Source organism: Rhopalosiphum padi, chromosome 2, assembly GCF_020882245.1.
Source record: "Rhopalosiphum padi isolate XX-2018 chromosome 2, ASM2088224v1, whole genome shotgun sequence".
Classification (NCBI taxonomy): Eukaryota; Metazoa; Arthropoda; class Insecta; order Hemiptera; family Aphididae; genus Rhopalosiphum; species Rhopalosiphum padi.
This window is the reverse complement of record NC_083598.1, coordinates 33,278,622-33,305,791: the sequence shown is the minus strand read 5'-3', so window position 1 is coordinate 33,305,791 and position 27,170 is coordinate 33,278,622. Positions and strand designations below refer to the sequence as shown.

Sequence of the window (27,170 nt, the reverse complement as noted above, 5' to 3'; positions counted from 1 at the left end):
TGTTTTTGAATAATACACTTTGAATAATTTTTGCATATTTATTATTTATTACATTTTTTTACGTATTTCACATTTTTCATATGTATATTTTATAATTTTTTCGTACATATTTTGCCTTTTTTAGCTCCTATAACTTCTGAACCCTGGTTATAATTAATTATCATTCATCAAAATATTCTCCAGATATAAGTAATTTCAAAAATATAAATAAATTATACCTATACCTATCCAGTTTGGGTATGCATAAAATATTTTAGTATCCAAAAATTAGGCTTTCTAATATTTATATTTTATACATAATAATATAATGTTAGTTACCCTATATTGGCTATATTTGATCTCAGTATTCAGTTGCGCCAATGGTACTAGGACGTACTAGATACTATGTTTATTATATTTGTACCTACCTAGTACCTAATACCTATATATAACAATTTTACCCTTTATTCGTTTCTAAGGTTACTCACAAATAATCATATAAAAATTATTTTTATTTTTATTATCTATTTGTAATACACTAATATGTATGATGTATCTTGTATATAAATATATAATATTAATAATCTGCTAAGCAACGGAATTTAAATAATGCTCATTATTGTACGTTGACACGAGTTTCAATAGGAATTTTATTGTTTTGAAGCTTCGATTGTACATGTATATGTAGTAAGGACTGCATCATAATGCCGCAAGCATTATTACATTACAATATATACGTAGGTAATATAAGTAATCGTAGTATGTAAATCGTAAATCATAAAATTATGATTATTTAAATTTTTTTTTTTTAATGAACATTTTGTATAATTAGTTTTCAGTTTTTCACTATAGGAAATTGGCTAATCACAAAGTTACCCGAGTAGTTAAATGGCCATGGAAATGAATTAAAATTTATTTCCTTAATGTTAAATGGTTTATGTAAAGATTTCAATCAGATTTTCCGTCATGGTTTGTATAAATTTGTCATTAAAATGTTTGGGTTCTTTGGAACACACTTATATTATTGTATAAGTTAAACTAGTTATAGGTAACCAGTGGCGTAGACATGATTTTTAAAAGGGGGAGGACTCAAAAAAAAATCCAAATGGGAGGGGAAAATTTAAAAATCCCCCGCTCTCCCAAAACTTTTTACTTTAGTAGTTTAGTAGTAAAATATAGGAACAAATGAGGAACAATGAATATAATTTGAATTGATTCAAAATTCACATTAAACACAATATGGTAGATTATTCACTCCAATAGTCCAATACTCCATAAAGTCAAAACTTCTGTATTATAAAATGCTACATCATTAAATGTATAAGTAAAATAAATAATAATTAAATTAACAAATCTAGTTTTCTCTTTTTTTTTTGCTAGTTAGTCTAAAACTTTTGCTGTAATTAAATATTTCTATAAACTGGCATAAGTGTAAGGCCATTTAGCTGTCCCTGTAAGGCTGTAACAAATACATTTTCACACATTTTCAACAATCCCGTGAGTGTATTTTTTTAGATTTCAGATAAATAAATAGTAGGTCCTAGTACGTACTATGTACTAGTGTACTACATATATGCGATGAACTAAATCCGTAGCGATAATGATCTCATTAGTCATTTCTCATAATTTAATAACAACGATAATATCTGATAACATTTTTGACACAGGCCCACAGTGGAAGCATAGCCCTTTTTACTATTTTAGCCGAGCCTACATACATATTATTATATATTAATGTATTATAAAGTATTGTCTTTATAAATAATAAGATAAGCAGATAAGCTATAATATACATAGTCGTTATTAACCATTTAGACTAAATAAACATTACTTCGCTACAAATAAAATAAAATAAAATTATAACGGTATTTAGTATTGACAAAATTGTCAAAATTCAATAGCTCGATAGATCACAATATCAAAAAATATTACATTATAGTGCATACTGCATAATGTAAGCAAAAACAAAAAAAAAAGCCAATGGCGGGTCTGACCCCCCACGTCCCCCCTTGTATGTGCCACTGTAACTCTTATACTATCCGTTTTAGCTTTTATTCATTAATATATATGATATTATAAAAATTAAATCTTACCGTAATTTAGGGCAACTAAGGTCTGGGATAAGTATTGCTGTGTCTTCTGGGTATTTAGTTGACAATTTTTTAGTTTTCAAAAAATTACATTTTTTAGCTATATAATATTGCGAAGTTTCTCTATAAACTGTACATGATTTTAAATTAATAATATACACAGATATTGAGATATCCAAAAAGTAGGTATAGGTATACCGCAAAGCACCCATTATACTGGTAATACTAGTTACTACCATACTGCCACAGAATAAATATAATTCAATAAATATTAAAAGAGTATTATTCTATGGTAATAATGGTAAAAAAAAAATGATAAAAAAATGACTCGTATCTCAGCAGTTTTGGGTCTGTTAACAATATGTGTAGATGATTAAAAATGTATAAAAAATAAAATATCTAAATATATTTTAAACATTTTAGTGTAAGTATAATAAATTATATCGACTAAGTACATTTTTTTTTGTTGTAATGGACCGTTACTGCGCAACCGGGTACCTACTGCGATAGCATTGGGTCTGGGTGTTTCATTTTACCGCCAAAGTCGATACAATTTCGCATTTCGTTTACTACCTTATACCTATACCAAGTCAAGTTCGTTTATCACTGTTACCCGTCACTTGTCAGTATATAGTACAGTGGACGCCGCTTATAAAGTTATAAGACTCACGGATATAAGGTTCAGTCGCTTATTAGACTCAAAATCGTCTGGAACGGTCCAAACGTATTCAAATAAATTATAAAAAATTCGGTTATAACTTATAAGACTCAAATTTCGTAAAAAAAAAAATGGTAAAAAATAAACATTTTTGGTTAAAATTAGAAATAAATTGGTTTTTAAAAATTACATATATTTTTTGGTTTATTACTGGTTTCGATTCATACTTTATAATGTGTGTGTGTGCCGTGTACAACAAATTTAATATAATATATAAATATATAATATGTAATATTATGTATTAAAATAAATTAAAATTATAGCAAAATATGTAGTTAAATAAAGTTCATAAATATGTTATTAAATTTTTTCCTCACTTCGCCTAAAAGATTCATTCGGTTATAACTTTATAAGACTCACTTTGGGACTAGCACAAAGTGAGTCTTATAAGCAATAAGCCGCGTCCACTACTCAACTGTACATATAATATACAATATACATATATTATTTCTATTTTACACCACAGCAAATTTCAGTTATTAGATTTTGGTGATATCTAATATCTATTGGCTATTATTATAAAACACATTACAGAGAATGTATATTACTGTATTAGTTATTTCTATAACATTTTATTGAGAAAATTGATGATTCTAAAATAGGTACTAGGATTGGGTTATATGTTTCACAAGAAGTTAAATCTATATTAATTATTAGGTAAAGGTAAATAATAGTTATGTAAAAGTAGAATGGTCAAAAAGCATAAGTTAGTCAAAAAATATTTTTATAAATATTATCAATTAATTTGTTTATGTTAAGGTTCCACAATACTGGATTGCATTCATGTGAATTTAAGTTTATAAAATAAATTTGGAATTTTCGGGGGGGGGAAGCAACAACTATAATTAGTATGTATTTATTATCGATAAATGTTTAAATTAAAAATTAAAAACTAAATTTTTCTTCTCGGCTTACCGGTTCATAAGGGACCATTGCTACACGCTGCATTCAAAGGATCTTTCTATCTCTATATATTATAGGTTGACTCATAGATCACATTCTGATCTATTGGTTTCAGATTTTTGGTAATTAAATTGATCCATGGTCTTTTCCTAAAGGTTTTGTTCTTTTTATTTTTTTCAAAATACTTTTCTAATTAACTGGAAATATATTGTACACACTAATACACTTGAGCAAACTCCTCTATAGAGCCTATATGCTGTAGGTGTTTATTTCTAATAAATATTTGGTTTGCTATAATTTTTTTTTAATTTTTCGTTTGTTTTTCGATTTTAAATTTTATCATAATTACAATTATTAATGATATACTACTATACTAGTAACTAGTAAATTAGTAAATATATATAAATAGTATTAACTATTAATAGTATTATATAATTTATAATGCATTATAAATCTTAATCATGATTAAGAACAATTTAATTTAAAAAAATAAAAAAATATTTTAAATGTTTATAGATGATTCAAAGATTATAGTAAAATTATTTAGAAACTTATACCACGCATAGAAAATGTTATTATAAACATTTGATGAAAACTTGATTTCTTAATGTGTTATTTATTTTTAAGTCGCCCTACATCAATAAAATAAAATCGATTTTGTAAAACAGTAACTAATTTTGCATAACAATTTTTGAAAAAAATTCTTTTTCCAATTATTTTGAAAATTACTGAGAATTTTTAGTTTTTAACTCCCATTTTGGGAGTTCCAAATATACCAACTAGATCCAGACGATCCAGTAGATCCAATTTGCTACCAGTAACAATTTTTAAAATTAAAAATGGAAGTGTATAAATGCTTATATTCCAGGTATGTCGTATGATACCTTTCATAAATCCTAAGTACCAAGCAAGGTGCATTGATATATCATATATCCATTATCCGCCTGTCCTTGATACCATGTATGGACTAAGATAATATGGACTGGCATCGAGTGCAATATCTGTGATACTATGCAAATGAGTGGCTAATTTTTGTTGATATCGTTATCAATTTAAATCAATTGTTATCTCTTTCTTGATAACCTTTTATCATTTATCACTTTCAATGCTTTGAATATTTTTATCCGTTTTTATGTAATTAAAATTTAAGAATTTGATGAATACTATAGATGTATAAACTACAAGTATAAATTATTTACTTTTTTCTTGTAAGTAGTAGCTGAGTAATATTAACCATTATTATTAAATAATACAATATACAATAGTACACTGACAAATTAATATGTTGTAAATTGTATACAATTTTAGCTAGATATATAAGGTATAACAAATACAATGGAATGTTTAATTCCTGATATATTGTTTACTCTACTTGGCCACAAATCAGAAGTATTACAGTGTATTGTCGACAATGACAGCAATTTTACAGATGATGAGTATATCATTTTGAACACTGAAGACAGGCGATTGTTAAAGAGTTTCTTAAATTTGGCCGAAGAATATCAGAAACTTAACACTGTTATTGTATCTTTTAACCGATTGGAGAGTATTTACAAAGAATCAGAATCAAAGAGACGTGGCTTGTACTTTGAAGCTTTTGTCAATGGCATGTTAATCGCTTTGAAACCATATCGCAATTGTATAAATGACATTGAAAAAGATTTATCAAATAACAAAGAAAACAAATGTTTATTGACCGAAACATTAAGAAAAGTCGAACAACATAAACCATTGATTGTTGCAATAAATAATATTTTAGATCAAATTGAACTTTCTCAGTTACATGGCGGACAAATATTAAATCTCATACATGAAGTAGTCTATATGAAATTTATGGATGACAAAGTTCAATTATCACTCATATTCAAACAATGTTTACAGGTAATATAACTGTATACAAATATTTTTCTACATAATTTGTCTTATAATTATCTGTAATTTTATTTTCCTTTAAGATATCCTTTAATACAATGATTAATAAGTTACTTAAAATTATGATACATGGACTGAACTTGATTGAAGGGAATGTCTAATGTCTATTGATATGACTTCAGTCTTCAACTATTATTATTATTTTTCAATATTTATATAGGTGTTTATAGTTTTTGTGTTTTTTGATTTAAGGTCTCTAAGTCGTTTATGTTTAAGCTAATAAGTTGGATTGCCAGATAGAGAAGTTTTAATATATGTTACCTAATCTCGACAATTTTAGGGGTCTGTATGATACTATGATACATTTTGTAATAGGATAGGTTTAGTGCAGGGAATTTGGAATTTTAGAGTTTGTATATAAAAAGATGTTTTTAACATACTTGTGAGCATTAATAATAAGATTAAGACATTATGTAGAAGGACTGAATGTTGATTTTGAGATTTTTATTACATACTATAGTTAAGTTGACCCTTTATGTATTATTTGTTTATAGAATAGTTTAGTATTGAGTGGTTATTCAATTTAAGGTGTTGGTTGTTGGAGTTTGTAATATGGTGAGGGATTTTGTGTTTATGCCGTTGTATTATTTGATTTTTATTAAGGTGGATTACCTAGGACCTAGGTATCTAGTAACTATTTGTTTGGGAATTATTTTGTGTTATCTGAAATGTATTGGGAGGGTAAAAAAAATTATGTGGGTGAGCTTGCTTGTAAGTTATAATTATCATATTTTTCCAAAGACTGAACCTTATTTTGTAGCTCCTTTATGTGAGTTAGAGGTAATTAGAGCCTAGAGATAAATTAATTTGACAAAAGTTCAAAATTAAGTTAATGCTAGTGAAGTAGTTAAGATGGTAATATCTGAGGTGAATAGATTGTACATAGCTGGCTCCTGAGGATTCAGTAGGGACGCCTGCTTCTAAGCAATGGACATTCCATGGAACAGTTAAACTTAAAAGCATACTGTAAAAGATTGTTTGATTATTAGATTTGACTATAAAAAACAAAGGGACAATTTTGTGAAGAAGGCTTTCATGTCTATCATGCCTAGCATAGTTTAACACTTAAGCCATGGAATTAAATTAAGAAGACATTTAAATAGTATTGTTTATTTTGTTAAACATTTTTAAATATTATAAAATTGTATAAAGATATAAAAAATGTAATATTACCCTTTGTAACTGAATATTTTTTTTTTAAGAGATTTAATTTATTACAGGTGTTAATATCGCAGTTGAACACATTTTTTGCACGAGGAGTGATTTTTGATCCTCACAAAGAATTTTTTATTGAATCAGAATATTCTAGAAGTACAAAAGAATTTAAACAGTTTTCTTTATTACCCAGTTTAATGCCATCTTTTGTCCCTCTTTCAACTGCAAGCAAAATAACAAGAATTGGTGATGTTATAAAAAGTTTGCAACATTCAAATGACCAGTTGTCATCGATAAACTACAAGGATATTTCTATACAGTTGTATGGACATAAAAGAGATGAATTATTTTCAGATTTACTAAATTTAGTAAATTTGCCTTTGTTTACTAAAAATGAATTTGTCCAAGTAATTGACAAGTTTTATAATGTTGTGGATGAATATATGTTAAAAGCGTCATTCAATAATGATAGTTTTGCTTATCATATGAAATTGGTAAGAGATTTTTATTTGCTGGGTAATGGCGAGTTTTATAAGCATTTTTTGAATAAAATGTGCAGTTTATCTCTGAAATCTGAGCATAGTTTACGTGCTGTTAAGGTAGCATTTAATAATACGATCCAAGATATTAAATTGCACAAATCTATGAATCAAGTGTTTGGTTTCAGTTCATTAGAAGATAAAGAAGCTGATGAAACAACATGGACAAAAATTAAAGTTACTTTTGAAACCACATGGCCATTACAATTTATATTCACCAGCTCTGTTCAAAAAAATTATTCAAAATTGTTTGCATTTTTATCTCGAATCAAAAGAGTACAAACAAATTTGCATGAAATTTGGATTGAAAAAAAATCTAAATCTTTTGAAATAAATGGTGATATTGACCAACTGAAAACCAAATTATCATATTTAATAGATACTCTCTATAGTTACCTTCAGCTGGATGTCATCGAGGATGAATATTTTCTTCTTTTGGAAAAATTAACTAATGCCAATGATTTTCAAACAATTAAGCATATACATGATATATTCCAGACAAATATCATGAGGGATTCATTTTTGTTCATGGAAGAAGTTTACATAGCATTTAATAGAATTTTAGATATGTGTGAAAACTATTGTAGGTATATGACTGACATTACGGCTGCTTTAAATCCACAATATAAACAGTGTTTTGAAGAGTTAAATTTACTTTTTACCAAAAAACCAAATAAATTACTCTCATTGATAAATATCATTCAAGAAATTCATGTAACTCCAAAACCAAATCAATTTATTGTCAGATTAAATTATAATAAGTGGTTTCTTCGAACCATATCTAATGATAGCTAGAAATGAAACGTCTACATTTTGCAAGCACAAAGAGATAATATTTTTTTAAATTAGGATAAGTTATAAATAATTGTAAAATGTTATTTCATCAAAATTGAATTTCAATTAAAAAATATTATGTATTTTTAATTATTTATAATTACAGACACTTGTTAATATTTATTATAAATATTAAATCATACATTTATCACAAGTCGTTTATTTTGTATCAATTGTCTATTGTATATTCTCTATTTTTATTTTTTTTATTCAGTTGTTTGTATAATTTAAATAAATGTATAAATACAGATGTTGCATTTTTAACTACCCAGTGTCATAAAAGATTAAATATTATTTTAAACCTTATTTTGTAAAATAAAAACAAGTATATTAATTTAAATTTAATACAAATAAAAAATTTAAAACCAATTACTTAAATATTAGGAATTATTGATAAAATATAAGCTAATGATGACATATCTAATTTCTGTGCGATCTATTCGCAGCTCTCATCGATTTTTCTAATTCAAATTGTCGTAAATCTGTCCGTTCTAAAAAGTCTTGCTTTTCTAAATACCTAAAATAAAAATATTATCCATTCAAAAATATTTCTAAATTATTATGATGAATAAAACATTTCAACACTAACCCATCTTTTCCTTTGTTGTATGTGACTAATTCTTCAACAATTCCTTCTTTTTTTTTGTAACCATCCCAATCTTGTTTAGATTTTTCTAAAACCGACAATTTACTTTTTTTCCCTATTTGACTCAATATATTTGCTAAACCACCTGATGATTTTGTAGCAATAGGGGTTACCACACTTTTAGTTTCTGAAGACGTTGGTGTTGTAGTATTGTCATCATTATTCTTCACTCTGAAAAATGGAAATATTAAAAAAAATATTAATATTAAACATTGAGTAAGCTTTAGAGAGTTAAAAATATTTTCACGTTTTTCATAAATGTATTGTGATTTAATTTAATTATTCATAATAAATCAAATTATTTTATTTAACATTTTTATTAGTTGAATAATAGTTTAAATGTGAAAAAAAAAATTGAAAAAGGTAGGTTAGTGAATATTACTCAGGTGTATATTAGGTGTGCAAGTGATAAGTAGATTACAATTATGAGTTAAATTTGAATTCAATGCTGTATTATTATTATATTATACAAAAATGATTCTGAGCTTATTCTGTGTTTATACACGGTCAAATATTGTGTCTATATATTTTTTTACTATTTTTATACAAATAACAGAAGAATAACTTGTGTGAAATCTTAAAGTAATTTTAAAAGTGTTTTGACTGAGCGAATGAAGTTTCTATTGACATTTATAAAAAAAAATCTGGTTTAGCATAAAAAGTTCCAATTTTTCCTTAAATGTTTGTTTGTTTTTCCAAATTATAAAAAATACAATGGACATTTTTAATTTTGACTTCTCTAACGTAAAAACTAGATCAAACTGAAACATTTTATTAACAACTTATTGTTTACTCATATTAATACAAGTTGCACACTCACAAAAAAAAATAGCACATCATTGTAAAATCAATATACTCAGCATTCTGCTCAGAATCTAAAAATGTATAAAACATCATTCAATTTCAGTGATCAGATTCAATTTTAATAATTAATAATTAAAATTATATATTTTTAGAACCTACAGCTGATACATGTAGAAATTCAATTTTGAGTTTATTATTATTAGATTCATATGAATTAAGCAAATGGCATATTATTATTATTACTACCTAAGTTAAGTTACTAATTTCTACAAAGCATAATAAAAATAATGATCAAAGTCCATGTTAAAGTCAGGATAAGGCCTAACCTATTTTTTGATTAGGTCATATTAATATCATTACTTTATTATGAATAAATGTATATTTTTACATCTCTTCCATAAGATTAACAGCTACCAATTATTATCTACGCCTACACTCGATACCATTCAAACACCCTCATCGCTCAACTCCACTCAAATGCACTTCCAGTCAATCCAGCAAGATATTTAAAACACGAATGGCCCAGAGATTTTCTCATTGCACATGCTTGTTACTACTTATCTCTAAAATATCCACTCATGCTCATGAGTTTCTAATGTGAAACTCCTTGCCATGTTTTCTTTTCATCACCTCAGATTATATATATTCCACTCATTGAACTCACTTGTATAGATTGTAAATTTTCATTAAAAAAAAAAAATATATATATATATATACTAACCTATGTATATTAATATAATATATATTACTTTTTAGATGAGTCAGAACAGTCAAATAACTCTTCGAAGTTCCTTTTTTTGGTTGTTTCTAGTTTATCCAAAACTTTTATGGATTCTTTTGATTTATTTTTACTTGTCATAGGTGTATTGGAAGATTTTTTCTGAATAGGTCGTTGAAATTCTAAAATAAAACAAAAATTAGTTCAAATATGTTAATCTTATATCTATCATTTTATAAATTATAGTTTTTAATCTAATGATTTGTTAAATCTATTATAAAAAATGAAAATAAAAATTATTAATAGAAAATTAATTAATACCTTCCCACAAAGCATCTAAACGTTTTTTATCATCTTCAGAGGAATTAAGAAGAGTATTTACTTCTTCTTTTGTTTTTTCAACAGTTTCGTCATCAATAACTCTGTAAAAGTAAACAAAACAAACATGATTTACCATTTTTAACTTAAAAATAACTAAGTTTTACATTTTTTTAGATTTCTTTATTGATCTTTTTCCCGTTTTAGTTGTTGATTTCTTATTAGTTCTCTTTGATTTTTTAGCAGATGTATTGACACTATCCTCATCATCTTCGATTGGATCATCTGAATCAACTTCTGATAAATTTTCATCTTCACCTAATGGTAAATACAAGTAAAATATTTATGAATCAAAATATATTAAACAAAATAATAAAGATTATAATAAACTTAAACTTAAATATTGAATTATCAAATTGAATCATAATATGTTTTGATAATAGTATTATTATGTATTATTTTGTCAGTCCTTCGTAATTTTCCTTAGGAATTCATCATAATCAAAACATTTGAAGGTGTTTTATTCATAATAGATCAAGGTATTATGATTTTATATTTGTACACAAATTTTAACAAAAAATTAATGGATTTTAATAATTAGTTAGAATATTAAAATGCTATTTCATTAAGGTGTTAATTACCTGGTGGTTTATAATCCGAATCATTTTCATCACTGCTGTCAGAATAATCTTGTGGATCCATAATGCTACCACTTATCCTGTTAAACAGTTTAATTTAATTCTATGGAATAATAAAATATTGTAGCCTATAATATGTAGGGCCAGCAGTTTGGTCTGTCGAGTTACTGAGTAAAACTCAGTGGGCCGCTCAAAATATGGGTCAGTTTTGAGTGTTTGGTCATATTTTTTTTTTATTTTGGTGATAAATTATTATAAACATTGATAGAAAACATAATTGATTTGAATTATTTAAATGGTACAGTAATTGTAACTATAATCAAACGTTAGAAATTCTTAAACTTGGCAGGCTGATATCTTGCTAATTCAGCGCTGTTACCTAATATGTACCCAGTATTAAAATAAATATACTAAATAGGTATTGACTATTTATTATTTAGTATGGTAGTATTTTTTAGATGGTATTAAAGTTATTGATTTTAAATTGTCATACCGTTGTCGTCTGGAGACTTATGAGTGTAGAGTCCAAGAGACGTATGGATATGGCGGTATCTTGTATGGTGACACTCGAATTGTAGAGTACCGGATCCGGTGAGTAATAACTGATCCTAATCCTGTAGTTATTCAAGTTATTGGCTTTAATCGTTTATTCGTTCGATAATATTGACGGGAAACGCCGCGACGATAACTTGTGCTTGCAGTAAAGTTGTTGTCTGTTGTGTCGATAATGTTATCAAATTTAAACATATGTTTGATATAAATGTTATCAATTTATCATTAAAAAAACAGGAATTTGATCATGACTAAATATTTTGAGTAAGGTTAATTAATGATAAATAAAAAACGATTCGATGGAGTTTTAAGCTATTAATTATTACTTATAACAAGGAATTACTGTGGTTTTAGAAGCTAATTTACATAACACTGTGAACATTTTTTACTTAATTTTAATTAGTTTTTGGACTGTTCGATAAATAATACATAATATAGTACTAGATATTCAATAACACAACTATGTTTAATAATCTACATTATAAAATGGTTTAAAAGATATTTTTTGTTTATCCTTATGATCGATTATAATTGAAAAATGATGCCACTCAACGATTTCAAGAATCCTGAACTTGTCCCGATCTCCAACGTCATTGGTTTGGCATCTCAACGGCCCCTTAGTACATTTCCTGGTAATACATAAAAAAAAAAAAACAAATTTGATTAACTACTATAAAATAATTTTAATATTTTTGTGAATATTTTTTTAGAAATGTGGTACCAAACATTTTTATGGGCATTATTCTCATCTGCTATTGTCCATACTGTAGCTGCAATAATTGCTTTTGCTACACTTCATAAACATAATTTTGGAAAGTAAGATAATATTATTTAATTTTTATTTGTTTTAAATTGATGTCTTAAATATTGTTCATTTAATGCCTGTGTCTCCAGATCTTAGCAATCACACCCATAAAAATTTTTGATTAATGGCTTAACACTGATAATTGGCATTGTATAATGTATATGAGTAGTTGATATTTAATTTGATCATATCCTCGACTCGATTCCCTAATAATAAATATTTGAATATAGATGTAATAAATATAATATAATATCGAATATATAATTTTTTTTGTATTGTTTTAAAGATGTAATTTAAGAAATAAGTATAAAATATTTCATTTTTATTTTTATTTGAAATTAACAATTTATATAAAATATGAACAATAATGTACTACATTCGGTACATACATAAAAGGGGTTGATTAAGAAGCCATGCAATAGTGATACTTAACTTGTTTCATTATATGTTTTTTGCTTATTATGTATATATATTTTATTTTTATTTTAAATTATTCTCACTTGTTTATGTTACAGGTTTTTTCCTTTGTTCATTTTATTGGTTGGAATATTCGCTCCACTTAGTTCAGGCATAGTTAGCAGTGCTACCATAGCGTTTGTCTATCGAGCATCTAGTATTCAAATGCAACCATTGTATGCAATGTTTTGGGGAGTTGGACAGACATTACTCTCAGCAGCTGTAGGTTTTACAAGAATATTAGCTACGTTATAGAACATTTGAAATATAATTTGTACATAATGTACATATCTTGTGTATATAATAAATACATTTTTGTTTATTTGTGTGGTACTAATCTATTTTAAGTACCTAAGCATTGTGATATAAGAAAATTGTATATACTAATTTTTTAATAAATAAAATTGAATGTGTATATACATTTTTGTTTTAATGCTTTTGTAACTATACATGTATATTAGTGGCAATATTACTTAAGGTTGCTATACTAATAGAAAAATTCCCACATTTACCTGTGAATCGATTAATTTAGGAATGGATGAAATATATTATAGATGGATAATTTCACTACAATAATATATATATATTGTGTATAATGTTTTAATTTAAATCCAACTCACTACTGGTGCATGATTTATGCAGCATCAAGGCAGGAGGAGGTAGAAAATAATTATTTACTTATATCATGTCATAATGTGCCAATAGTGAAATCAATCCAAATCAAAATAATAAGATTAAACAATGATTACATTGGTATTAAATGTCTTAAATGTCCAAAGTGTTTTTTAAATCTATGATTTGGGTAACTTTAGACTGTAGACCATAGGTTCTAAAATTTATTTCATCCACCACCCATATTGAGAATCAACAATTTTGACTTTCAAATGATATTCATATCTAACCTAACCTAATCTAAACCAACTCTAGAAGTGTAAACTTGGAAGTTACTGAGATTATTAAAATATATAAGTCATTGTTGTATTATAATATTAAAAAATATTAATACTTGATTTATTTATTTTGTAATAAAGTATAAAAATACCCAAATAATATGGGTTATCTATTATAATACTCACAAAACCGAACAAAGATTGAAAAATTAAAAAAATTATTGGTAAAATGGTTAAAATACAAATGACAATAGTATTCAGTAATAATAATTATTTTAAATTTAAAGAAATATATAAAAAGTACTCATGGTTTTTATCTATATAATTAAATTTAATTATTATAATTCTAATATTATTTTACGACTTTTTTCATATCGTCTTTCGATGAATATTTATCCTTTATAGATGTCTTGACGTTTTGGTGCAACTTATTATCTTTGATTGATTTCTCCGGAACACTGATAGAATTTTTTTTTCTGGTATTCACACCAATTATAATTTTCTCGTTGTTTTTCTTCGTCAGGGTATTTTTTATGTTAACTACTGGACCGCGTGATTTTACCTTTGGTCCTTTACTGGCATTTTTCTTTTTCGACAACTTTTTTTCTTGGGAAACCGGTTCTTGCGTTTGTTCTGTGGTTGTTTGTATAGTAGACACCGCAATCCGTTTGAACGAATCGTAGTCGAATATTTTGCAACTTTCGCCTGTACAAAATTCGATTCCACACTCTTTGCACGACAAAAACTTCGACTCTACTCCTCCAGATGCATTTTTCTTTTTTCGCAGAAAACTATCACGTGGTATCCTTTTCTCCGTATTCCTGGTTTTGAGCGTAGCCGTACCCAGTTCAACTTGTCTACGATAAAAAAAAAATCTCAATTCTCAACAATTTATCCATCAAAAATAATATTTTTAAAAAGGGAAGTCATCGTGACAGTGAATGTAGTCTGATGGAAGTAGCTGACAGCTGTGCCGCATATTGGTTCTTTAAAGACAACATTTTAATTCAGCTATAAAAATACAATCTACTAATTATCATTAATAATTTGGATTGAAAGTGTGTGTTAATTTTAATTAGTAATGCAATTGTTTAAAGGTATGTAATAATAGTTTATATACTATTATTTTATGAAATTAGTTATTATATAAGCGATAAGCCCAATTTAAATTACAATAACAATTTATCTATAGCTCTTTGTATTTTTATTTTTCATCACGTTTCGTATAGGTACAATAGCTGATACCTATAGAGTATACTTATTAATAACAAAAGAAAAGTTACCTATACTTGAAATTGAATTATTTAGTTTAAAGTTACGTATAAATTTCACTGGTACCCTTTTTTGTTGTAAGATTTAAAGGTAGATGAAACTGTTGAAGTGTTTTAAAACTACGCTCAAATATTTTATTATTGACATTAAAAATGTACCGAATCATAAGACATTTTTTGTACATCAATTAGCTTAAATTATTCATTTCAGCAAAATGCAAATGTCATAATTTTTTTTTTAAATGTTACCTTGAAAAATATTCTTCGTCAATTTTTGATTTTGGGCGAAGAGAAGTAAGCATTTTCCATGGGATATTAACCGAGTACAACTCATCTAATGAAACTCCTTTCATTTCTGATGGCGTTGGCTCGGCAAATGGGAATGGTTTTTTACTTTCTTTCTTGGGTAGTTTAAATTTAAATTTTTTTTCTTTTATCTTAATATCACCCAGTTTCTAAAAAAAAAAAAATGACAATAATATTGAATTAACTTAATCAATATATTAACTTGGCAGTTTTGTAGAGTTTTAAACAAAACATATCTATAGGTACAGCTAAATATTTAAAAATTAAAGTCTATAAGCAGTCCTATTATACAGTACTTTTTTTTTTATAAATATTTTACGAGTATTATTATAGATATAGGTAAATAAAACGGTTGCATTCCGATTAAGTAAAATATATTGATGAGATATATGAATGTTTGGTACCTCATTTTTAATTCCATATTTTAAAGTTAATATATTAATATTATTTTAATTTTCAATTATTTTTTAAAGGAATTTGGGTTATATTTTTGTGTTTACGGTTTGCCTGTACGCTAAAACCTATGTAATACTATAATTTATAACTAAAACAAATAATATAATATATATTATAGCAGTATATACTTAAAATTAAAAGGAAGTACAAATAAAAGATTACTTTTTCTGGTTTTATCTTGAATTCGGGCACTTTTTCAACGAGTTTTCTTAATTCTTCCTTTGAGTTTGCAGTACAGTTATGTAAATCCAATAATGTAGTTTGTTCTTTCTTTTTAGCGAGAAATTCTTCAATTTGTGAAGCCATTTTCTTATGATTGTTTTAATAAAATTCATAAATATTATCATTTTTCAAGCATCACATAATTGACCTGTTAACAAATAAAGATAAATTAATGAATGTAAACATGTATTTATTAAACCAAAAAAATAAATTTAGAATTTGTGCTATTAATATAATATAAGTATTTTAGATATTGTAATCGGTCACGTTTTATGTTCCACGTTTGTTTAATACTGGATACAACATTATAGGGTACCTGTATAATATATATAAATTCAAGTTTTTACAAATTTTTATATTGTTTTGATTACGGTTTATATATAAGCATATGTGAATTTAATAGATTTCTTTCAACAAAAATTGTACAATAACAATTGTATCAAATATAATATCACTACAGGACTAAAATATAGGTACACGACATACATAAATGTGTTTCTAAAGGTATGTTTTAAAGCAATATTGTTTTGTAATATTACAAAAAAATGTAAGTATAGTCTTATACACACAACAAGAATAAGTTATAACGCAAATTCCGAAAAAAACAACATATTTTTGTATACCTAATGTGTTTTTTGTATCACACAGGTGTAAATAGTTTTATGTTTTTTATTTATTATAATTATTAATGTTAATTCTTGGTAATAAATACCTAAAAATTAGATAATAATAATTAATAACTTTAATCTTATTTACATAATGTTAAGTTTAACGTTAAATATATTAAATATATAGATATATGAGATATACGAAGTGTGTATAATAAAATATAATAACAGTATATGAAACTATTAGGTATAAAATACATGTATAATCCCTTATAAGATAAAAAGAAAAAAATTATTTACGATATAACATTTTGGCCATCCAGTTATTTTTATGATTTTGTTTGATTATAAACTAAATTTTCTTAAATAACTAATTCATAAATAATATATTACAAATGTAATTAATTTCTGACCTTATACGACTAATACTTAGGTACCTATGTATAATAATATTTAGGTAGAAATGTTTAATTGTATGATGGATTTAATAAAATAATATAATTAAGATATAGCAATGGATAAGACGTATAAATTGTATTATTATAAATAATAATCTTCAATTACAATTTATGTACATAATATACCTTTATATAATATCGATAGCCACTAAATAACAATCATATAACATTTTAAAAGTTTAAATAATAATACTATCTATTATATAAATACTAAATTATAAAATATGAAAATTATACCTATAGCAGGCAAAGGCAATTCAGCAAAATTAAATTTTTACTTTATTGATTTTTAATCAAGTAAGTATGGTAATTGAAATGAAAAAAGTATGAATTTTTGTTAAATAGGAAAATGATAAAAATGTAACTTAGTTGTAATGAGTAGGTGGATAATTAAGCTAGCTTTTACATAAAATATTAATGAGAGAGATTCGATATCACACCCAAGCGGTATAACTATTTGAATTCACAAAAACGTCGGCGTGAACAGTCCCAAAATTTCTAATTTTTAACTTTTCTCCAAAACTATTATAGCTAAAAAGTTAATAGCTCATTAAAAAGGATTATCAAGTAGATACAAAATGTGAGATTAAAAATTAAAAAATAGGTATATTTTGCTAGATTTTCATTTAGCGTGGTAGATTACCGAAACTGGAGAACGGATTTTGAACAATTTGGGGTCTTGTTAGATGCACACTGGCTAGAAGAAGTGCTGTGAAGATTTTCAGAACTTTAGCTTCAATCGTTAACTCACTACAAAGCTATAAAGCTGCAAAACATAAAAACGTCTAATAAAATGTGTTTTAATTTTTTTTGAAGCTCTGCAGTAAATTAACTATAAAAGATAAAGTTCTGAAAATCTTCACTGCACTTATCCTAGCTAATGTGAATCTAACAAGACCACAAACAACAAAATCCGCTCTCCGGTTTCAGAGATAGATCTATCTCACTAAATGAACATAAAATTAAAATACATTATACATACATATTGCATACAATTAACACATTTATAAAAATTGAAAACTAAGAAAGTTTACATGCCGATTTCTGACTTGACAAGCGTTTTTTAATAAAAAATAAATGGTACTAAAAAAAAAATATTTTTATTGTTTTAATTAATTAGTTTTATAGTTTGGTACGTATAAAATGTATCAATACTTCTTTTATTATTTTTATTTGAACATTTTTTCTGAATCTACAGAAAAAAATATTTCTGATTACAGTAATTTAGTATAAATATACTCGTATTGCAATTATTTTATGAAAAATAATGTTATTAATATTCTTTAATATTTGAATATTAACTATATAGTTTGTCAGTTACATATTTTCTACTGTTATCTGTTGTTCCAAAATGGTAACATTAAAAATTCATAAATTTAATATTAAATAATCATGAAGAATCCGATGACGGTGATTCATCAGCAATAACACTTTTCCAATGTTTTCGTTTGGTTTCCAGTACCTGTATATAAACAAATATAATTTTAATTAACACTTATAATAAGCTACCGACAATAACTTTAATGTTTCTCGTGCATAATAAACCGTATAATAACTATTATACCTAATAATAACATAATATTTAATATTATATAGAATAATGTTTTTTGTTAAATAAAACAATGAGGTCACAATTAATGTTTTTAGTGTATCTCTATTTAATTAAAATGTATATTGCCGGCTGTTTTAAATTTTAAGACGTTTATTCATTTATTTAGATTTAACTCATAAATAATTGTATTCTTACTTTTCGTAGTGACGATAATTGGTATAACACATCACTAACCGATATGCTTTCAGACAATGAAGGAGTTTTATCTGAAACACTATTACTGTTTTTCATTTCTGAAACATATAATAATGCAAGGTGTATTAAAAACCTAATACATAATCCAAATAAGTAAGTACCATTTTTCATATAACACACCTGCAAAATTTGGCCGGCCGTATGCAAACGTCTTTTTTGAATAATTATCCGGAAATGTAAATCTATATTTAAGTATACACGACAACATGAACAAATATACCTAATTGTCTAATGAATTTAACTTTTTAAATAATTTTTAAATTTTTTACCCAGTTCGTCCGTTCATGTTTGATAATTGGCTTTTTGTTGAATTTGTATTATTTATCCGTCTGGTCCATGGAGACTTTTGTTTCAATTTCAACTGGTAATTCGGATCTTTGGCACTTTGTTTAATATACTGTACTTCTGGTCTATTTACTCCCCACTTAGGCCTTTGGCCCAAATCTATAGATTTTTGGTATACATTTCCGACTGAAGATTTTGCTGGTTTCCTGAAACAAAAATAAATTTCGCAAGACTTGTTAGACTAAGAACACCGTTTTAATTTAAATTATATTTTAATTTTACTTTAAAATGTCCGTTTGTATGGCAACACTAGTAGTCTGACTCCGAAATTTACTCGGCGTTAACAATTTTTGGCGGTTTAGCGGGGATGGTGAAGTTTGAAGTGTAACGTCGACGTCCGGCAACTTCGGAATCTCTTTTACCTCTACTGTATTTGGGGCGTTTGATTGTGTCTTAGGCTCTAAGCAAACTTTTGGTTCTAATTTAGTTTCATTGCAGTTACTAACTACTACTACAGGTTCTGTGGAAATTTGTTCTTTGATTTCGTCCTGATTATGTCTTTTTTTTTGCATGTGTTTGGATTTGTCCTCTTTTGCTTGTTTTTGAGCATTCTCTAAAACTTCTTGCATTGCTTTTGCTTTTCGTTCTTCACACAACTATTTGGACACAATATGCATTAAAACCAATATTTTATTGTTTTCGATGGTAGTTTTGTATACTATAATTTGACGACTTACTTCTTTTTCCCGTTGTCGCTTCATCTCGTCTTCTAGCCGTTTTCTTTCAATTTCTTGTTGCCTTTGTATACGCCGTTCTTCTACCAAATCGTCCTGTTTTTTCTTTTCGAGTTCTTCTTTTTTTTTTAATTGCCTTTCTTTTAACTATGGCGTGAATATAGTAATAGATTGTCGCTACAAATTAAAACTTTGGGTCTATTTACCTGTTGTTTTATAGCTTCTTGAAGTTCCATTGCTTTTTGCCTTTTTACTTCTCTAGCAGCTAATTCTTCAGTGGTCAATGGAATATTTTGTCCTAGCAAGTAAGTCCTATGTATACACACAATAAAGGAATATAAGTCATTTAATTTTAAAATGTATAATATACATATATTCCATATTATTGTTGGTATTTATAAAAAATAAATAATAAATATTATATTCGTCACACATATTTATTTTATTAAAGACTTAATTGTCTAGTTTTCAATAAGATATATTTTACCTGTTATAAACGTTGTTCGAATCTAACGAATTTAAAGTGTCACAGCTACCACCAAAATCTGAAGCTCTATGGGTATCTTGGATTTGTGTTTTTCCAATTTCGCTGGTTATACAATTATTTTAAATATAAATAATACTCAATATATATTCGCTTTTTATAAGAATATTATACATTTTAAGTTCTGAGTTAGTAAAATCTACACATTACTTACGGTTTTTCTAATGGATATTCTACCCATGTTGGTGTTTCATTTCTTTCATTGGTTAAATATTTTCTCTCATTTGAATTAAAGCTTGGTGGATTTAACCCACCAGCATTATTTTGCTTATCCCACTTTTGTCTTTCTAGCGTACCTACTCCTTCATTTGTATTGTTTTCTTTTGATATTGTGTATGTCCGATTTAGTCTTTTATTTTAAGGTAAAATGTTTATTAATTTTATATACCTACCAAATTGTTTAAATATTTTAGATAAGTAAATACATTATTTTTGGCTTACATAGTATGAGTACTTTTTGGTTTAAAATCATCCATCACCCCAGTATCAATAATTAGATCTTTTTCAATTTTATTAGTATAGGTATTCTGTAAATATATATGATTTAAATAAATAGGTATAATGCGTATGTGTTAGATACAAAATAAATAACAATGAGCGTTATAACATTTATTAAAGCTTGAATATAATATAAATAATTAAAAGTGAATTATCTTACGTTTTGTTTTTGATTATCGTGAGAAATTGGTGGAAAACTTAAATTTTTTTGGGTTTCTAAACCTTTATATATGGCTAGACGATCAATGTCACTTGGGCGTATTCCTGGATAAATAACATGATCCCTGTCATGTAAAAATAAAAAATAATATTTAATAAGATGCCGTAGTCAAAAATTGACATATTAGAAATTAAAATACCTTTGATCATTGAAAACAATAGGTGTGTTTTGATTTCTCCAATAACTGTTTAATTTTACAATCTCTTCTAAAAAAAAATCGTTTTAAATTAAAATAAGCTTTGAACATTTGAAAATAGTTGCATCCTACGAATTAATAAATATTTGATCTACCTTTCTCTTTTGCCCATTGTTGTTTTTTTAATTCGATCAACGACACTGACTTCACTACCATCATTTAACTGACAAACAAATAATGGAGATCATACGAGAAACAGTGTTTATCTGTCTACAAACAAAAAACAATAATGACGCACATACGAAACACGATACTGTTCTTCCTTAAGACTGCATACATATGGGGTCAATAATCTTAAATATATTGACCATATTATACGTAGTCATAGTAACCATTTGTTGACACTAAATTAAATAACACTGTAGTTATAAGTCTTTTGCATGAATTAAGTTTCAGTGAAGGTATGTGTACATATTATAATTCATAATTCATATGTACATTATACTACAATATATATAATTTGTGTAAAATAAAAATTACATCATATGATTCCTATCAATTTCGAAAACATATAAGTAAATTTGAGATAAGTTTCTAATACAAGTAATTGGTATATAAAAAAAAGAATAAAAAAATGTTGTTATAATTATTAGTTATTCATATTATCTAATACAAATCAACATTAAAAAACTAAAAAACCATTACTAAAAAATTTACTAATGTAAAATTGAATTTAAAATCAGATCAAGTTCAAAATAAAATAAATAGTAATGTTTTTTATTTAATTACTAATAAGTAATGACTATAATGTTTAATATCAGTGATAAATTAAATAATTTCAGTATAAGATAAATGAAAGTGTTGAGAAAAAAATTATAATTCTAAATTGGCGAATTCTAAAATAATATAATAATTATTAATTTTGTTTTACAAAATTTACAAAAACTACTAATTTTTTTGTATTAAGTTAAAAAATTAGAAATTTATTAGAATTGTAAATAACTTGATTTGTAAAATACAAACATATTTCATCCGATTATTATTAAATTCTGAATAAAACGTATCTATACTTGCTATTTACTTATACTTTATAGGTAGGTACATAATTTAAATACAATTGTTGTACCCACTGTTATTATACTGAAACATGCACTTTTTTAAATTGTTATTGTCTATTGATAATCTATAATATCCATCATAACCTTAAACCGATGTTTAATAGCCTATATTATATATATATTATATAGATATTTTTTTTATATGAAACAGTTATACTATTTCATTACGTTATTTAAACGTTTGCACTCTCATTTAAACAATTTGATGCAAGTAGGAAAGTTATTATGTAAAATTAACTTTTTTTAAGAACAATTTCTTATTTCTTATCGATTTCTACGTGATTTAAATTTAAAGTTAGCTGAGTTTACTGAAAAGCTATCGTTTCGGTATATTTTCAATATATATACACTTTTACAGTCATACAATGTAAATAGTTTATTTAGCTTTGAAACAAGTATCAACGAAATGGGTTTTTATAAAGTTTAAAATTAAAAACTTCTGCGATTCTCATGGAGAATGACCTAGTGGCTAGTATATTGGAAATTTGATATAAATATTAATAATCAAAATGGTATTTACTATATTGTTTGCAAAGCAAATGTCCACATTTCCAAAGTAATATACATTAATAACCATCATCCTAACTTTCCGGTGCTAAAAATATAAGAGTAATTCTGATCGTTGCTGACCACATATATTTTAGAAATTGAAACTATTGTACACATTTCATTATAATATATGATATAAAATTATACTCGAGTAGCCCACGATAATCTATCCAGTTAATATATATATATATAATATTAATATAGTCTTTTATTCGTGTAAACAGAACAGTATATTTTACCGGTGGCTTTGATTTATTATAGTTGCGCATATAATATTATTATGTAGCCATGTAGGTACCTACTTGTGTGTCAAAGTATTGTCAACGTCAACGAAAAATTAGATCGAGGACGATGTTGTGATGACGCTTATATACACCGTCGTCGTACACTAACAGATATACGACTTAATAATATAATATAACATATTATTAACAATAATAGGAATTATGTCACACGTGATACAAGCCAGACGAACGGGAAAATACGAAAAAAGCCGATGAAACGGTGACACTTGAACAGACAAAAATGCAGACGGCGTAGTAGTAAATACACAATACAGGATGATTCAATGAGCACATTCGACTTTATTTTTTCTTAAGTAATAAATTTAATCTAATTTTGGTTTTTGGGAATTTTTATTTATTTTATAAATCGAAATTAAAAAGATTAGCTTTTGAGTTATTTTATTTTGTGTACCAAGGATAATAACTGATCCATGATAATAGTTCTAAAAGATATATGATCTATTATTATGATTATTTAAAAATTATATTATCTAATATTAATATATCAAAAATAAAATTGTATAGTTAATTAACCTCTTCATGCACGACTTTTTAGATTTTCAAAAAAAAAATCTCCTATATAGAATTTGGGCCATAAATAATGAGAAAAATAGTTAAAAAAATCTAGGACCAACCCTTATGTCGTGAAGATAGATTACAACCCCGTTATCATATGATACCTCTGTGCATATTTGGAACAACTTTTTTTTTAAATGCATTTTTATAATTAATACATTTTAAATTTTGACAAATTAAAATTATTAAGTACACATTAACTATATACTTAAGTTAAATATATTGGGTAGGAGGGGGACATTCCCCCTAGAATATCTAGGATATCTACAACTTGAATAACTATAAAGATGTTTGTATATTTAATGTAATCCAAACATAAAATAATAACAATTTGTATGAAATAAAAACAATATTTTCACAGCTTTTGAACATACCCTGTATAAAATAAAAATTAAATCTTTCACAGCTTGTGATTATAAATAGATTAAGAATAATAGTAATACAATTAATATATGCATAAAATAAAAAATATGTTACTAACAAAATAAAAATAAATGAAAAACTTCTTTCATACTCTGTATAAAATTAAAATAATAACTTGTAATATTTCTTATGAAGATAATATAATAATAAAAATAGTAAACAATAACTAAATTGCACAAAATAAACATAACAATACTAAATGTTACCCAACAAATATCAAAACAAAGTAAAAATCTGTTTGTGTTTGGAGTATTATGTTATTAAAAAAACTATCAAAATCATGTACATCATTTTCGTCGATTATTACAAAGCCATCAGGCTCATTAGATGGATTATTATTTTCAAACCTTATATCATTGTCCATATCCCCTAAGAAGTTAATATATTGAGGCAATAAATTTAATTTTTCAATATTATCTTCCTGGTCATCATTTATGTTTTTATTATTCTCAGCATCACTATCATCGTCTTCACTATCACAAAAGCTGACTTCTGAGTCACTTGGTATTTCAAAGTCCAAGAATAACTCAATTTCATCGTCTTTCAACTTCTCCATTTATTATTACTAAAATAAAAACAAATGTAATATTACCTAGGTAATAGTTTTTGTTAGTATAGTTGTAGGTACCAATTATGCACAGTTGTATCAAATGATACCGAGTATATTACCTAACAATAATAGATGTTAACGATCAAAATTGACTCTTACATGTACTTTTACGTGTACCTTATACAAAAACAAACCTAAAAAATATTTTTTGATGTAGCTAAAATATTTTAACGATGAGATATAACAACAGTTTTGTCGGTATATTTTGCGTATTATCAATACAGGAGGTTATCACACATGTGACTAAAAATTCTCATATAGTATGAACATAGGAACGAATATTATGAGACGGTTGTTATCAAGTGTATCATATGATATCTTTATGCACAAATGGATCAAAAATATTTAACAGCTGCTTTATAAGCGGTTTAAATTAGTTGCGGTATCATATGATACCTACATGCACGAAGAGGTTAAAATTATATGAGTATCATACATATTACGTATGTGCATTATTAGTTATGAGTTATGACTTATGACATATGTTTTATATTTTCATAAATCAATTTTTAAGAACTATTAACCTTATTAGAACATACATTTTAATATACCTCAGAAACTACTCGTTTGCATTTTAATTTGGGTACGTAAATATTTTAAAAAAAATATCTTTTTGACAATTTACAATAATAAGAAGTTGATTCTTATTTGACCAAAAAGAGAAGCATCACAGTATTTGCTGTATTAAATGGTATACAAATTCAAATAGGCAAGTAAAAATATTGTTCTTAAGTATTCTTGAAAATGTCTATAATCTAAATTTATTTTACTTGGAAAAATATTAGTGAACATGCTTATCGAATTACCCTCTGTATATTATAATAATAATATAATATCACGTCAAACCCTATGACCCACGTGTTGTAATCGGTACTTCAGTACAATAGTGGTTGTGGCAAACGCTATGCGGCGCACGTGAAATTATATATATAATACAAAATATATATTATTATTATTGTTAATATTACGTCGTACATAAATAATGTTATTTATACATAGCTGATCGCATTGACGACGTCTGTTAGGTAATCGTTGTACGATGAAATATTTAATTTTTATAACGTAAGATGATATAAATGTATAAAAAAAACCACACAAAATCAAAACACGTCTGAGTAGGTATTTAAATATGTGGTGATTGATTTTCAGAAAATTTTAAATTCGTAAATCACTTCATCTTGACCGGATCATATAGTATTGTATAATTATTAATCGGTCGGTACTCTAAAACACTATTTTACTGTATTAAAAGTAAAAGAAGAAAAACTACACATGCTTTTATTTCTGGTTAACTATATTATATTATTATAAGAATCAACTATTATATTTGACTATTTGAGATGCATTATATTGTTTTGTTGGAACATGACTAATAAATTTTGATTGGTACAAGTATCTTACAGAATTTACCTATAATAATTAATAGGTACGTATATACAATAAGTAAATACCTATACCTATCAGCGATTATAACCATTTTCTCACAGCTGATTAGTAAAGTACAAAAGTAAAAATATGAATAGGTTTAGCCTTATCTTACCAATTATAGTATGCGATATAGTGTAAAAGGAAATCACAATTATAGCCCATTCAAATTAAAAAAAATAATAAATGCATAATATAATTATTAATTACACGTTATTAATTCACTTAAATATTATAAAAGAAATACAGCAAAAAAGTTTAAGAAATTATTAGCTTTATTATTAACGCAATTTTATGATTTATTTGCAGATTAATGCGAATAATTATGGATACTACTTGTATTTTAATACAACAGTTTTACATAATATAATATTTATAATTTATAAATTATTATAATATTATGTAATTCAATGATAGCTTATAATATCAAAAATTGAATTTAGTTGTTACAGATGTATTATATTGTTATGAACTAATTTCAGAGATTGATAATACTTTTATACAATATCAATAGAGTAATATTGTTATAGCTTATGAAATACCGGAAACATGGACTCACAACAGTAATGTAGCTAAATTGCATACCTAAAACGCCGTGAGATCTATCGGAAATTATTTGGTATACGCTAAATACTAAATACCTATGTATCTAAAAGTTAATTA

General features: G+C 25.8%; 5 protein-coding genes across 5 annotated transcripts; 2 read left to right on the top strand and 3 right to left on the bottom strand.

Annotated features, from left to right (window-relative positions):
* Positions 1-4,804: 4,804 nt before the first annotated feature.
* On the top strand, positions 4,805-8,398 carry LOC132921136 (gamma-tubulin complex component 4). The gene is made up of 3 exons (XM_060983992.1): positions 4,805-4,898; positions 4,999-5,571; positions 6,843-8,398. Exons 2-3 carry the CDS (start codon positions 5,026-5,028, stop codon positions 8,109-8,111), a joined length of 1,815 nt encoding a protein of 604 aa, XP_060839975.1. The 5' UTR covers positions 4,805-4,898; positions 4,999-5,025; the 3' UTR covers positions 8,112-8,398.
* LOC132921137 (craniofacial development protein 1) lies at positions 8,211-11,994 on the bottom strand. Its single transcript, XM_060983993.1, has 7 exons — positions 11,768-11,994; positions 11,278-11,354; positions 10,804-10,954; positions 10,640-10,740; positions 10,350-10,500; positions 8,740-8,967; positions 8,211-8,667 (listed from the first exon to the last, which is right to left on the bottom strand). Exons 2-7 carry the CDS (start codon positions 11,336-11,338, stop codon positions 8,571-8,573), a joined length of 789 nt encoding a protein of 262 aa, XP_060839976.1. The 5' UTR covers positions 11,339-11,354; positions 11,768-11,994; the 3' UTR covers positions 8,211-8,570.
* Positions 11,995-12,086: 92 nt separating this feature from the next.
* Positions 12,087-13,506, top strand: LOC132921138 (transmembrane protein 170A). The gene is made up of 3 exons (XM_060983995.1): positions 12,087-12,458; positions 12,537-12,642; positions 13,147-13,506. The coding sequence occupies exons 1-3, from the start codon at positions 12,365-12,367 to the stop codon at positions 13,340-13,342; spliced, it is 396 nt and encodes a 131-aa protein (XP_060839978.1). The 5' UTR covers positions 12,087-12,364; the 3' UTR covers positions 13,343-13,506.
* Positions 13,507-14,167: 661 nt separating this feature from the next.
* On the bottom strand, positions 14,168-16,954 carry LOC132920891 (uncharacterized). Its single transcript, XM_060983617.1, has 3 exons — positions 16,173-16,954; positions 15,498-15,703; positions 14,168-14,834 (listed from the first exon to the last, which is right to left on the bottom strand). The coding sequence occupies exons 1-3, from the start codon at positions 16,314-16,316 to the stop codon at positions 14,330-14,332; spliced, it is 855 nt and encodes a 284-aa protein (XP_060839600.1). The 5' UTR covers positions 16,317-16,954; the 3' UTR covers positions 14,168-14,329.
* Positions 16,955-17,345: 391 nt separating this feature from the next.
* Positions 17,346-21,846, bottom strand: LOC132922803 (uncharacterized). The gene is made up of 13 exons (XM_060986512.1): positions 21,678-21,846; positions 21,526-21,592; positions 21,327-21,450; positions 21,110-21,195; positions 20,823-21,017; positions 20,612-20,713; positions 20,331-20,436; positions 20,128-20,271; positions 19,673-20,046; positions 19,375-19,596; positions 19,226-19,287; positions 19,046-19,143; positions 17,346-18,760 (listed from the first exon to the last, which is right to left on the bottom strand). The coding sequence occupies exons 1-13, from the start codon at positions 21,739-21,741 to the stop codon at positions 18,689-18,691; spliced, it is 1,716 nt and encodes a 571-aa protein (XP_060842495.1). The 5' UTR covers positions 21,742-21,846; the 3' UTR covers positions 17,346-18,688.
* Positions 21,847-27,170: the final 5,324 nt, after the last annotated feature.